The sequence below is a fragment of the Sardina pilchardus genome, chromosome 6, assembly GCF_963854185.1.
Source record: "Sardina pilchardus chromosome 6, fSarPil1.1, whole genome shotgun sequence".
Lineage (NCBI taxonomy): Eukaryota > Metazoa > Chordata > Actinopteri > Clupeiformes > Clupeidae > Sardina > Sardina pilchardus.
In genome coordinates, this window is record NC_084999.1 from 16,201,870 (window position 1) to 16,217,556 (window position 15,687).

Sequence of the window (15,687 nt, forward strand, 5' to 3'; positions counted from 1 at the left end):
AGCGGCAGCAAATGTAATTTGGCTGGCGGGGCAGTAGGCACGATCCATAGAGCCAGGGAAATGAGAACTCGACTTGACCAGCGGGCCAATCACAGCGTGTATAGAGTCGGTGGGTGGGCTTAACATAATGGTGACTGACATGCGACCAGAAGTTGCGACGGTAACGCATCCTGTTATTTGAAAACAAGAAGATGATTCGTTTAGCGTTGTCCTATTGCGTGGAGAGGGAAGGTTACGCATCCTGCCACTTGAAAACAAGAAGATGATTCGTTTAGCGTTATCCTATTGCGGGGAGGGAATTTGAAAGACAACTGTTTATCCCACCCCTCCGATTGAGCCCTGTCTACGGTGAGTGTCCAGACCCTACATCTTAATGTGGGTCTGGCTCGTCAGGCTACTCCTCCCGAACTTTGTTTAGAAAACATCATTTACAGTAAAGCGGAGTAATGAAGGATCTTTGAAGACACCACCCACAGCACACAACAAGCGCACACATTGATTTCTGCAGAACTGTGTGCTATCCTTTGAATTGTTTAATTTGAAGCCACACTGTTACGAGAACAGTGATTAAACATTGACAAGAGAATTGAAGATAGTTACCAAGACTTTGGCACATGTCCAAGATGTGGATCACAGGAACAGACGCCCAAAGTTGTACGAGTTCAAACAAAGTTGAAAAACAGGCATTAATATGCAGGGTCCAAGATCTCATGCGCCTTGTGCAATGAGTTGCCTTTATGTGTGGAATACATATTGCCCCCCCCCCCCCCCCATGTTTATGAAACTCAATAAACAGTTGATAACAAAAAAAACAAAGTTGAAAACCACACTCCATGGATCATGAAACGCATATGGGTTTTGGTCCAATAGGCTTTTTTTATGGCTAGATCAGCATGTACAAATAGGGGTGGAGTTGTGCCCAGGGGTAATGTGATCTTCCCAATGAATCCTTAAGATGTCATCAGATCCTATTCAACATTTGTTTTATTATATTTGCGTATCAAAATAGCTGAGTAAGTCTGTTAGGCCTATTTAAGGAAGACCCTTGTCATAATTCTTTCAGTGGACTCCATTGGGTTCGAGTCGAAGGTATGGGCATAATTTCTTAGATTGCTAAAGCTCCTGTCTTTTCATTGACACTGTTCACTGTATGTCTGTTTTAGTGAATATAGAGGTCACATAATTATAAAATGTAAAGTTATACAAATTAAAGTGTTTCAAGGATGAAATATTGAGAGATATACTGTATTTGGGTTGTTTTCAGCCATGGACGCCAAAATACTCTCATTTTGCCTGACTGCAGTGATCGTGTCTGGTAAGAACTGGACCTGCATTTCAATACTATAAGAGTGATTGTTGCCATTTCGTTGCATTTCAAAACCATAAGAATGATTGTTGCCATTTTTAATTGAATTACTGCATTCTAACATAGTCACACATATCCTGTGAATGTCATATGTTCACTGAACAGCATGGACTTGTGTCTGTGAAAACATACTAAAAATCTAGTTTCCACAAAATGCACCTCAAAGAATAATTTGGTCACATATCAAGCAAAGCATTAAACGGAAACGGTAACACTCCATAATAAGGGTCCTTAATAAATAGCAAACTAGCCATTAACTAACCCTTTGTTAATATTTTTTAATTGTTACTAAAATATCTATTTGCCACAAGTTAATGTTTTTTTCATCATTAATTAAATATTAGTTGTTTGCATATAAACTGTATGTTAATGTTTTAACAAATAGAAAATAATCTATTAACTACAGTAATATTGTATTAATATGTGTTAATAGTTAACTAAATGTGGTTTTGGCACTAGTAAACAGTTATTTCTTACATAACTAGATGTACCGCAAAGCGATACACAATATGACCGCCGCTCAGTCCTGCACATTCTCTCCGCAAATATCAATCACGCTTTTGTTTCCATCGCCTACTCCATCCCCTGCAACTTTTATGTATGTAAATGAGTGTGTGCATGTGCGCTTGCTTTTGTGTATGAGTGCTTCTCTGTCTATGAGTGTGTGTGTGTGTGTGTGTCTGCTTGTGTGTGTGTTTTATCTGTCTCTATGTGTATATGTTCACTGTGTTCTCTGCCGTCACTTTCACTCCAATATCAGATCACACACTCACACACACACACACACACATGCGCGCGAGTGCACACACACACACACACACACACATACGCAGGCACACACTCACACACACATACACACACACACACACACACACACACACACACACAGATACACCCACAGAGAGAGAGAGAGAAAGAGAGAACACACACAGAATACACACAGGTAACACAGAACACACACAGACACAGAGAGAGAGAGAGAGAGAAAGAAAGAGAACACATACAGAATACACACAGAACATGCACACACACACGGGCACACAAAAACGCACCCATACACACACACACACACACACACACACAGGCTATAGTACATCACACACACACTCACTTCTCAGCTCCAGTGGTCTCACAAAATTCAGGTGTGTGTGTGTGTGTGTGTGTGTGTGTGTGTGTGTGCACTGTGCATCTGTGTGTGTGTGTGTGTGTGTGTGTAAGGTGTGTGTGTGTGTGTGTGTGTACTGTGCATCTGTGTGTGTGTGTGTGTGTGAGAGGGTGTGTGTGTGCATGCGTGTGGGCGTGTTTGTGCATGTGTTTGTGTAATTTGTTATGTACATGCGTGTGCTGGTGCGTGTGTGTGTAGGTATGTGTCTGTGTGTGTGTATTTATGAGTGTGTGTGTGTGTGTGTGTGTGTGTGTGTGTGTGTATGTGCCTGTGCTTGTCTGTGTTTGTGTGTGTGTGTATGACCGTATGATCCAGCACCCAGAGCAACCATTCTCTTTTAAAACATATATATTTGGAAACTAGTTCATTAAAGGTTTCTAATGGTGTCACTTATCTGTTTCTAGGACAAATACTAGCAGAGATTGAGATGTGTGTTTGGAACAGTTTTTCAAATCCCCAGTGGGGGATTTAGACTCCAGAGGGTTAATACCACCATCTACAGGTCGATGGGTATACAGTCCTGAATGTACACATAAATCCATTTATTTTATAGCCCCCCATGGATGAAATTCCACAAAACTTGGCATATTCCCAGGGGGTGTCAGGTTCACTATACACATGAGATTTGGTGCAGTTCATAACATCTCATCTGAAGATAGGGGCAATTAAAGCAATATTACATTGCATTTTCAATTTTAAACAGGGGGGTGCAAATCACAAATGACTGGTTATGAGCTAAGTTGATACAAGCTCTTGAGACCAACATATTTGATAACATTTTGTCATCCTCGGCGCCACGGTTCAGGTAGTTATGTAGGAAAAACTGCAATTTTTGGGCTTCGGGCGGGGGCAGCGCGGGGGTGGAGTGACCCCCGGGGACGAAACGAAATTTTTCGGCAGAAGTCTACTGGGGCTACATGCCCACCAAGTTTCATGTGCTCCGGTGTTACGGTGTCCCGGGAATCAGTAAATTACCAATGAGCATTGGATGTAAATGGGGTGCTTAACATGTGGCCTGCCTTGTTTATCTATTAGACAGTGATTACTGATTATGTGATACAGTGACCGCATTAGACTACTAATGATGGCTTCTCTGGTTCTTTACAGACCACACACATGTTACCCATATTCATACATGTTGTATGGCAATTGTTGAAGGCAACGCAATAAAATAAATTAAAGGAAGAAACTGCTTCAATCACGGGTGTGCTAACCAACGCCACTTAGCCTAATCAACACCATCCAAACCCAACATTTCCATTTCCAAGTCCTTGTCCTCACTAACACTTTCTGTCTTTCTCTCTTTTTCTCACTCTTCTGGTTGAACCCACTCGCTCTCTCTCTGTTTATTTAATATTTTATACATTCTGTTGTCATTCTAGTTAATCTTTTTTGATCAGCTTAACCATCATTGACTGCATTTACATGGTCAGTGTTCCAGGAGACCATCAGGTTAACCATAAGTGGCCAGTGTTCCAGTAGAAAACAAAAAGCTATTTGAGAGTTATTTGACTTTATGAATGTTATTTTCATCCTTCGTCCCGACAGTGTGTGCTGAGATCATTCATTTCCAGTGTGAGAGACCCAGTGTAAAATATTTTCTATCGTTGATAAATGTTACAAGAAATATTTGTAAATAATTAATAATTACTGTTCCAACTTTATTATAAGGGTCCCCATACTGATAGTTATATATTACTAATGTATTAATTAAGCTTAACCAACTTTATTATAAGGGTCCCCCATACTAATAGTTATGTATTACTAATATATTAATTATGCTTAACCAACTTTATTATAAGGGTCCTCCATACTGATAGTTATATATTACTAATGTATTAATAAAGCTTGACCAACTTTATTATAAGGTTTCCTCCATACTGATAGTTATATATTACTAATATATTAATTAAGCTTAACCAACTATTATAAGGGTCCTATGAGGAGTGGTTCATATTGGGATAGGCAGAAACACAGTTTAATAACAATTAGTTAAGTAATAATATGTAATTAACTTTCATATTAACATATAGCTTGTAAATAAACATTTAACATTTAATGATGTAAGAAATAACTGTTAATTTGTGCCAAAAATACATTTAGTTAACTATTAACAAATATTTATACAATATTAGTAATAGATTGTTTTCTACTTGTTAAAACATTAACATACAGATTATATGTAAACAACTAATATTTAATTAATGATGAAAAAAACATTAACTTGTGGCAAATAGATATTTTAGTAACAGTTAACAAATATTAACAAAGGGTTAGTTAATGGCTAGTTTGATATTTATGGAGTGTTACCCATTCATGACTGATTCATGAAACAAGACTCAACATGCATACAGTACCAACACTTTCATGAATGTGGAAGACAAAACGACGAAAAAGACAGCAATGCTGCTTTGCGATTGTTGGACTTTTATTTTGACAAGTTTTTGATGTTTTGTCTTCCACATTCATGAAAGGGTTGGTATGAATGTTGTTGAGTCATGTTTCATGAAAGAGTCATGAATGCTTCTTGAGCACAAGGAATTTCATTTCAATTTCATTACTCATAAATGCTTTTTTATAAGTACACGACAATAAACTTGAACTTCTTTTTCAGGCTAACATGTTTCACCTGACATTTTCACTATTTTCTGATTTCAGCAGTGAGTGGATGTCCTGTTGGTCAAGAATTTTTTACCACTTTCTTGACAAACTATAACCACTGGAAAACTGGAAAACTTCAGCTTGCTATTACTGCTCATGAAAAAACAGCCACGGTGAAAGTATGGTCTCCATATTGCACAAAGACCAAGACAGTGCCCAAAGGGAGCACAACTTTTATCAATTTACCAGCTAAAGCCGAACTGTCAGGTCCAGGGTTATCTAACAAAATTGTCCGTGTTACGTCTGACAGCGACATCACTGTGGTGACATCAAATATAAAATCTTTCACCGGAGACAGTAGTGTCATCCTCCCAACATCCAACCTGGGCAGGAAGTATGTAGTGTTCACACCAGATCCTACAATTTCATCTGCTCTTGTTGCTCTCGTAAATGGTGACAAAGAGAATGTGGTGGAAATCCTGCCTGCTGCCTGCATGAGGGTCAATAAGAGAGACAAATGGAAGAGAGGGAGGAAAGTTACCCTCAGACTAAAGCCTAATCAAGTCTACCAGTTTATGAGCCGTAGGTCATTCACTGGCACCAGGATCACTTCTACACAACCTCTGGCTGTTTTGGTGGGAGACCAATGTGCTAGACTAGAAGGAACCTGTGAACACGTATATGAGCAGCTACTCCCGGTGGAAAGACTTTCTGATCACTATTTGGTTCCAGCTATGGGCAACAAAGACTATGCCTATGTTGTTGCAGCTGATGACAAGACAAAGGTTTCCATTTCTGGAAAACAGCACCTACTTCATGCTGGGCAAAATCTGAAAATCACAATGAGAAAAGGTTACCCTGTTATTGTAAGTAGCAACAAGAGGGTTATGGTGATGTACTTTGGAAGAAACCTTCCACACGATGAGTTTCTGACTAACATCCTTCCCACCTCTGAGATGTCAAATACATGGTCAGTGTACCCACAAGAAACGTATGACAACATAGCTGTCATCGTCTCGGAGGCTGAGGGCTCAAACACGATCAGCGGTGTGACCAACTGGAGGCCTTTCCCCTCAGATAGTCGGTTTGTGTGGGCCATGAAGCGTCTTGGAAGGAAAAAAAATCCTGTGTGCTTTAGTGGACAGGCCCTCATGGCCGTTTATGTCTTTGGTGGTAAAAAGAGACACGGTTATGGTACAACTGGGGTGTGCACTTCAGGTAAGTTTTTATTTAAACTTTAATAAAATATAACCAGTTAAGGTGTTAAATAATAGCATAATGATATTTATATAGTACAATGTGATTACAAATTGATTGACATTGTTGATGAATCTGGAGTATGAACTAAATCAACACTGATTGAATACAACCAGCCAAAACAAAATATTTGATTGAAAAATGTCCATTTGTTGCCAAATGTTTGACGACGACATATTCCAGACACTCTGGTTGAAATCCTCTTAATGTAATAATCGTATTTGTTTAGTTTTTGAACCAACTCCACTACCTGACCCTTGTGATGGCATCACATGTCGGGAGAAGGAGGAGTGCAGGGGAGGTAAATGTGTTCACACATCAGAGGATACCTGCTCGGCTCTTGGTGATCCCCATTACAGAACCTTTGATGGGAAACGCTACGACTTCCAAGGCACCTGCACCTACACCATGGCCGAGGTTTTGAAAAAAGAGGCAGGCCTTGTTCCCTTCACAGTCCTGGCCAAGAACAACCACAGAGGCAACAAATGGGTGGCGTATGTCAGGAAGGTCACGGTCACTGTGTACAATCACACCGTGACCATCAGCGAAAAAAGGGCCAGAGTTGAGGTAAGGAATGTCTGTAGAGTAGCTTTTCCTAGTTCTAATACATGTAATTAAAGGAATAATTGTGAAAACAATCTTGGGCACCATGCCCCTTGCTCTTTCTCTATAAGCCATTTAGTTGTTAATGTAAAAAAGGATCTACTGTAGCTCAAAACTCTTCTGATTAACACAGTGCTATGAAAAAGTATTTGCCCTGATTTCCTCTATTTTTACATTTACATTGTCACAGTATTTCAAATTCACACTGTATTTATCACACTAAAATGTTTCAGATAATCAAACAAATTGTAATATTAGACAAAGATAATCTAAGTAAACACGAGATGTCATTTTTAAACGATGATTTCATTTATTGGAAAAAATGTAACCCTTTTTGGAATCCTTCCTGGCCCTATATGTGAACATGTAATTGCCCCCTAGTTACTAAATGAACCAATTAACCAAATCTATTGACAATTGGGTTCAACATAAAAAACACCCCAGGATGATTACTGCAAACCCGGTTGTATCTAAACATCACTTAAATAGAACCTGTCAGTCAATGTGAAGTTGCCTAGAAGGTCTCAAAAAGAAATTCAAGATGATAATGAAAGTACTGACAGGATCAGTCTGCAAAGAAGAGTGAGCCAAATTTCCTCTGCGGCGATCATGTTTGCGACTTATTTTAAACATTTGATTGCTGTTGTTGCCACCAAGAGTTATCAGTTATTTGGTTATTACTTTTTCACATGGGTGATATAGGATTTGAATCTTCAATAAATTAAATTACCATTTAAAAGCTGCATTTTATGTTTACTCACTTAGTCCTATATTACAATTATACAAATATGCAAAAACAGAATGAATCGGGAAGAGGGCAAATACTGTATTTTTGCTCCCAAATGAAAGTTTGAACTCGTTATCGCCAATAAGAACTTTGGTTGTTTTTACCCTGGATTATTCCTTTAAGGGCTAGGAGAAATCAAACCCATTTGTGACATTGGGAATGCATTTATGTGCTGTGCATACAGTAAAATGTTGCTGACTTACATGGTGAATCAAAATGAATACTCTAAAAGGTTTTACATTTGTTGATGTTCCAATACCCCACTTCTTCACCAGGTGGACGGTGAAATTGTTTACCTGCCTGTGAGTCTAGCAGGGGGAAAGCTCCAGGTGGTCCAGAGAGGCAGGAATGCCGTTTTGACAACAAAGTTTGGGCTGAAAGTCACATACGACTGGAATACGATGCTGCGCATCACGGCACCAAGCAGCTACTTCAGTACACTGGGCGGATTGTGTGGGAATTACAACGGTGACCGCAAGGATGAATGGACCAGCCGCACTGGAAGTCGACTCTCCTCAGCCCTCGAGTTCGCAAAGAGCTGTAAAGTGTCGGATAGAGATCTGTTCTGCCATGACAACTGTCGTGGGAAATGCCCCAGTTGCTTGCCAGCACAGAAGAATAAATTTAGTGGAGTGAAGTACTGTGGCCTCATCACCGACACCAACAGTGTATTTGCTAAATGCATACCCGAAGTTGACCCTGGCATGTACTTCGACAACTGTGTGTATGACATCTGCATCAATAAAGGCATCAAAAGCTTCCTCTGTGACAACATTGAAAGTTATGCCGATACATGCATGGCTGCGGGCATCAAGATTGATGGCTGGAGAACTCTTGCAAACTGTCGTAAGTGTATTTAGCCATGAGACCATGAGAAAATGATATAATTCCATGTTCTTAGTTTTTAAGCTGAAGAGTATTCTGTATATTCTGAGTATATAACATTTTATCTGATTGATGACATACTGTATCTTAAATACAATCAAAACACATTGTATTTGTATATCGCATTGACAAAGCAGTTGATGTGTTGTTATATTCTTTTCTTTCACCATCCACAGCCATGGACTGTCCTGCAAATAGCCACTATGAAGCATGTGGGTCAGCGTGCGCAGCCTCCTGTGCTGAGAGAAACGCCCCGTCCACATGTAAGGAGCCCTGCGTAGAGGGCTGCCAGTGCAACAAGGGCTTTGTGCTCAGTGGTGAAACGTGTGTGCCAGTGAGCTCATGTGGCTGTACCAGTGGAGGGCGCTATTACCCTGCAGGGCAGACATTTTGGACTGACAACACATGCACTAAAAAATGCACATGTACGTCTGGAACCCCGCAGTGCGTTGCTACCAAGTGCAAGAGTTCTGAAGTGTGTTCTTTGAGGAACGGTGTGAGAAACTGTTACCCGCTGTCTTATGGTACCTGCCGTGGCTCCGGTGACCCACACTACCGCTCGTTTGATGGAAAGAAATTTGACTTCCAAGGAACATGCACATACCTCTTGTCCAAAGTAATCAGCACTACAGATCCTGCTCTGGAACCCTTTGAGGTGCAGGTCCAGAATGAGAACAGAGGTGGAAACACTGCGGTGGCGTACACCAAGACAGCCTTGATAAAAGTGTATGAACACACCATTATTTTGAGCAGCGACAATCCCGGCAGAGTGAAGGTAAGGTCTTTCATTAGCAAATCTTCAGCTCTGATATCATCCACTTCATGCTAAAAGATAATCTAATCAGTTTTCTGTGGTCCAAGGTTGGTTTTTAAAGACATAAGATAGCATGTTCTATTTGAATTTTACTGCAAATTCTTTATGAAAAAGCTTCCTCTACTGACACTAACTCCTGTCTTCTTGTAAAGCTAAATAACGTGTTTGTAAACCTGCCACTGACACTGGAAAATGGACGACTGTCTATTTTCCGAAGAGGCCGGGCTGGAGTGGTCAAAACTGAGTTTGGCCTGGAAATGCAGTTTGATTGGAGAAGCTATGTGTCAGTTACTGTCCCAAGCACCTACCATGGAGTGCTAGGTGGTCTGTGTGGAAACTTCAACGGCCATGGAAACGATGACATGCTCACACCCAACGAAACCCCTGCCAAAAATCCTACAGAGTTTGGTAAAAGCTGGAAAGTGAAGGATGACCCTCGGTGCAAAGACACATGTGAAGGAAAGACATGCTATGAGTGTGACATCAATTCAGAGCAGAATGAGCCATTCCGAAAACACTGCAGCATCCTCACAGACAAGACTGGTCCCTTCAAGGATTGTCACAGCAAAGTGAATCCAGAGCAGTACTATGAAGACTGTGTTTACGACATGTGCATGTATAAGGGTCACTCCTCTGCACTTTGCAATGCCCTCAGCACGTACACCTCTGTGTGCCAGGACGCAAAAGCCAGGATCAATGTTTGGAGAACAGAGTCACTTTGTCGTGAGTACAATCACTTTTTAGGGAAAGAAATGAAGGCCACGTGTTTGATTCAAGGGTGCTACAGAGCACAAGTTCCTTGTTATAATGTTATACTGCTTCTAACATGACTAACTTTAACAACTGACGAAATGTAATCCATGTTGTCATCCTCTCCATTGTCAGCTCTCTCGTTTCACACAGAGATGTGTATGATTTCTTTTTGGCAGCGCTGGATTGCAAAGCAAACAGCCACTACGAGCTTTGCCCGTCCAGCTGTTCTGCAATGTGTCGTGGAACTGAGGAGCCCGAAGACTGTGAAAACACCCCCTGCAGTGAGGGCTGTGAGTGCGATGACGGCTTTGTGCTGAGTGACGGACAGTGTGTGCCAGAGGAACAGTGTGGTTGTGCGCACAAAGGCCGCTACTACCAGCAAGGCCAGGTGTTCTTCCTCAATGACCAGTGCAAGGGCCGTTGTGTGTGTGGAAACGATGGAAAGGTTCAGTGCCAACCTGATTTCTCCTGTGGGCCTGACGAAGTGTGCCGCATCCAGGACGGGATCAAGGACTGCTTCCCCACCACCAAAGCCACCTGCTCAGTATGTGGAATGGGACACTATCACTCCTTTGACAACAAGGACTTCAGCGTTCCTGGCAACTGTGTGTACAAAATGGCAGAGGTCACCGAAGACAATGATGGTAAGAGGGTTCCTTTCAGTGTGGTAGTCCATCAAGAATCTGCGGCCAATGATCCAACCATTACCCGTAGTGTCCAAATAGAAGTCAGTGACTACAACATCGTCATGCTTCCTGGAAGAATCTGGGAAGTAATGGTAATTGCATTATCTTTTAAATAATTCAATTTCTGGTTGTCATCTGTACTACTAACCTACTGCTATCTGCCTAACCTACTTATGGTGTATGGCACAAAATCCCTTTTGAAATCCCATTTCACATCCAAATCCTAAAGTCCTAAGTCCTTTAATTCATTGTTTTGCCATTTCACTCCCTCTCCACTGACAGCTGAATGACATCCGAGTGAATCTCCCTCTCCAATTGGACGACGGGAATGTGCGAGTCTATCAGAACGGATTGGTCATCATTCTGCAGACTAACTTTGGCTTGGAGGTGACCTATGACACCACCTCCATGGTTAGAGTGGAAATGCCATCCTCTTACAAAGGCGTGCTGCTGGGCCTCTGTGGAAACTACAACGGCAACCCGGCCGATGACTTCGCCTTACCTGGAGGTGCCCAGGCCTCCTCGGCAGAAGCGTTTGCTGAGGGCTGGGTCGTGAATCAGAAGGGTGTGAAATGTCAGACAGGCTGTGGGTCCCAGTGCCCTACTCCACCACCAGAACAGCAAAAGAAGTCCAGAAAGTTGTGTGACATCTTGAAAGACAAAAACGGTCCCTTTTCAAAGTGCCACGCAACTGTACCACCACAAGAGTACTTTGACAAATGTGTGAAAGACCTTTCGGAGCAAGGGGGCAGTAAAGATGTTCTTTGCCAACACTTGCAGAACTACGTTACCGTCTGTCAGGAATCTGGGGCTTCAGTTTACTGCTGGCGAAATAAAACATTTTGTCGTGAGTGTTATATATACAGTTTTATATCATTATATGATAAAAATGTGTTCTTTCTTACTGCAAAGAATGCTTTATTCTGATGTTTTAAGAGAACCTGAACTGATAAGAGCTGGAATATTTTAATGAGCATTTTCCTTTGCATACTGTATGCATCTTCAGAGTTATGGGTAGGCTGAATTTCAATCCCTCTGTGTATCAAACTACACCCTTCCAAAACATTTTATTTCATTTTCAAATTCTCTCTGTCATAGCGATGACGTGCCCAAAGAACAGTCAGTATGAGCTCTGTGCCGATACCTGCTCCACTACCTGTGCCAGTCTCACTACGCCTCAGAAGTGCTCACATTGCCAGGAGGGATGCGAGTGTGAGGATGGTTTTGCCTTTGATGGTGGAGAATGTAAGCCACTGGGAAAATGTGGCTGTGTGGTTGACGGACACTATTACAAGGTGTGTGTGTGTGTGTGTGTGTGTGTGTGTGTGTGTGTGCAAAGTGTAGTGTTGTGAATGCACTAGCTGGCTGTGATATGGAGTGTTATTTCTCACCATGTGTAATGTTTGTTTTCCTGCAGTCTGGGGAGACAGTGGTGAGTGAAGACTGCCTGGATAAGTGCACCTGTATAGATGGTGTGTTTTCATGTGAAAAATCAGAGTGCACAACGGAACAAGTCTGTGACATCAGGGAAGGAGTAAGAAACTGCTATGAGGCGGGTGAGTCTCCTGTGCATGTGTTATTTCATAATATCAACGAATGGTCGCATTCAGGGGCGTTGTGGAAGACAACATTTTGAGTGGCCACAATTAGAATGGGGAGCATGAGGTTCCTCCTCGGAAAAAATACATAATCACAATTACATGATCATAAGGGATAATGTATAGAATGCCAGTCATTAGTCCTGACAGGATGGTTTTGCTTTGTCCTGAAGGGACTTATTTTCCTGACCGGCGTTCTATACATTATCCCGCTTATTATACGGCTACTTGCCAAGACAAGAAAAGAAACTTAACTCAATGTGTCTTTAGCAATGACCGTGTCGTGACTTCCGCTAACAAAATAAATAGTTCGCCACACAACAGTTGACAGTATTGTGGGTGTTGCCTAGCAACATATACTTACTAGCTGAGTTTCACCTTCAATGAAATTCCATTGCAACCAAGGGGGCAGGAATATTCCCGGAAGTTGAAACATGAATTGTGCTGGTGATCAACGCTCTGCTAACCCCCATGGACGGGGCACAACTAATTCATGTCTTTCTCGTATATAACGTTGGTTTCCCGTAAAGAAGTATAGTTAGCACGTCGGTTGGAGGGAAGCTAACGTTCAACGTTGCACAGTAGGGAGATTTCCCGTAATGTTTGGATAAGAAGCTCAGTGAATTTGCTGTTAGAGCTCAGTCCAGCCTGCACGAAAACCATGACAGAAAGTCATTTGCCAGATCAGTGAAAAAGCTTGTAGCCTACGGTAGCCTACTGTATGATAGGGTAAAGCATTACCTAGAGGCAAGTAAACATAATAATAATCCCATCTATCAGACGAGCAGCAATGGCTAACGTCACGAAGTGAGTATGAGTCTGCGCGGTACGATGGAAAGTAAACGGAATTTTGTTTCAGATTTTATGAATGTTCTATGAACCTCTGGAACTGAACTAAACTGAACTGAAAATCATTTGATGATTGTCCATCTGATTGCTTTTCTCTGACTTTGATGAAAATCTTTCTCCCAGCTTGCACAAAGAAGACTGTGGCTGATATTGTCTTTCTGGTTGATGGATCTGGGAGTGTTAGACTTGAGAACTTCAAGCGTATCCGGGTATTCCTCCACACTCTGGTAGACGGCTTTGATGTTGATCCTGATTATGTTCGGATTGGCATGGTGCAGTACAGCCACACACAACGCACAGAGTTCAGTCTCAACACCTATCAGAATAAAAGACAGGTACTTGAGTACATTGACAAGCTGTCATACATGAGGGGGGGCACGAGGACTGGCTTGGGGCTGGACTTCATCCTGAAGAAGCACTTTGTGGAAAGCGCAGGAAGCCGCGCCAAAGAGAAAGTGCCCCAGATTGCTGTTGTCATAACAGATGGCAAGTCAGGGGACAATGTCAAGTCATATGCAGAGAACCTGAGGAATCAGGGGGTCACCCTTTACGCCATCGGCATCAAAAATGCAGACAAGTCGGAGCTGACAGAGATTGCCAGTGCACCTCATGACCAGCACGTGTACAGTGTCTCTGACTTCACTGCTCTTCAGGGCATCTCTAAGAAGATCGTACAGATGCTGTGCACCGACGTGATGGCCGGTGCCCCGTCCTCTCAGTAAGTGAACTCCACTTCCTTTAGAAACATATTATAAGACTAGATGCACCGCATAGCGGTACACAATATGACCGCCACTCAGTTCTGCACAAAAATAAATGACGCTTGTCAACTTGCTTGCATCTCCTTTTTGTGCAATTGATATGCATATATCTCCTACTCTTGCAGCTCATGTGTATATAAATGAGTGTGTGCATGTGTGAGTTTGCTTTTGTGTATAAAAATGCGTGTGTGTGTGTGTGTGTGTGTCTATGTGTTTGGATGCGTGTGTGTGTGTGTGTGTGTGCACATGTGTGGAATCTGTCAATGTGTGTTTATTTGTGCGTGTGAATCTGTTGATGTGTGTGTGCATACGTGTGTGTGTAAGAGTTGACAGTATCATTCCCAGCAACCCTTCGCTAAATAGCACCATCTGCAGGCCGTTAGGTGACCAGTCACTAAAGTGACCAGTGACCGGTACATACATTTATTATACAGCCCCCCATGGATGAAATTCCACAAAACTTGGCATACTCCCAGAGGATGTCAGGTTAATAATACACATGACATTTTGTGCAGTTCATAACATCTCATCTGAACAAAAGGAGCGATTAAAGCAATATTATAAGCAATATCCAGCACGGGGATGGAGTGGACCCCGGGGACCAAACTAAATTTTTCCGTATAAGTCTAATGGGGCTACATGCCCACCAAGTTTCATGTGCCCCGATGTTATGGTGTCCCGGGAATCGTTTAAAAAAAATTCAGGAAGTAGATGACAGGAAAATAGAAAAAGAATAAAAGAAAAAAAAAACTTTGACAATCACTATAAGACTGCTACGCTAGCTATGCTAGCGGCATAATAAACATGATCTCCTGAAAGCTGTACAGTTTCTTATCTTGCAAATACAAAAGGTACAAGGAAGTAAAAAGTAAGAAAGTTAAGAGTGATTAAAAAATGACAGATTTATACCTCCGCGAAAATTTAAGTCAAGGCTTCCAAATATTTGGAAAGATGGGCATGGTTTCTTAACTCAGGCACAGACTATCCAAGTGTTTGGAAAGAAGTATTCACATGTTGACCTGTTCTCATGTATTAAAAGTATATTATGCAGTTTCAGGTATTTTTGGCGACTGTAGAACTACTAGATTTTTACTTTACTTTACTATAAAGTTATTTGTTATAAGGTAAAAATTTTGCACAGAATGACATTAACCTTTTCTGCACCATCTTTTCTCTTAATAGATAAATAGGAGTGCTGTATGAAGATTGGAGAGAACTGTGCATTCGTCACGTCATGCCAAAGTCTAAGGCGGCATATCAATATGCTTACAAATGTAGTACTACTTATTTGCAATACTGTGTAATCACATGTACTCTTTATCTATCTGTAATAAACATATCTAGTCATGCATAACACTTGTTTCAATCTTCTGATTATTTTAATATTTTGATCGGTGTATTGGAACATTCAAAGACAATTGTGAACATGAGGTCGTTTAAGCAGTAGGCTACATTTACAGTAATTTCAGTTTCAATTTCAGTTTAATTTCACTTATTGAGCACCAAAACATTACACATGTCTCATGGCGCTTTACAGAGTGTTAAACAGAGTGTTAAATTCA

The 15,687-nt window shown here is 41.4% G+C and overlaps 1 protein-coding gene across 1 annotated transcript; it reads left to right on the forward strand.

The window, feature by feature from the left end:
• The first annotated feature begins 1,268 nt into the window (after positions 1-1,268).
• LOC134082739 (IgGFc-binding protein-like) lies at positions 1,269-15,479 on the forward strand. The gene is made up of 12 exons (XM_062538678.1): positions 1,269-1,315; positions 5,190-6,350; positions 6,619-6,956; positions 8,055-8,625; positions 8,841-9,439; positions 9,631-10,201; positions 10,408-11,009; positions 11,200-11,764; positions 12,016-12,212; positions 12,335-12,473; positions 13,488-14,082; positions 15,308-15,479. The coding sequence occupies exons 2-12, from the start codon at positions 5,627-5,629 to the stop codon at positions 15,309-15,311; spliced, it is 4,905 nt and encodes a 1,634-aa protein (XP_062394662.1). The 5' UTR covers positions 1,269-1,315; positions 5,190-5,626; the 3' UTR covers positions 15,312-15,479.
• Positions 15,480-15,687: the final 208 nt, after the last annotated feature.

What these genes read in the sequence shown, in the direction of transcription:
- LOC134082739 (XM_062538678.1), top strand. Translation starts at nt 5,627, where the DNA reads ATGAGGGTCAATAAGAGAGACAAATGGAAGAGAGGGAGGAAAGTTACC. An exon ending in ACAATCCCGGCAGAGTGAAG is followed by an intron (nt 9,440 to 9,630) that starts GTAAGGTCTTTC and finishes CTTCTTGTAAAG; the next exon opens with CTAAATAACGTGTTTGTAAA. An exon ending in GAAGAATCTGGGAAGTAATG is followed by an intron (nt 11,010 to 11,199) that starts GTAATTGCATTA and finishes CTCCACTGACAG; the next exon opens with CTGAATGACATCCGAGTGAA.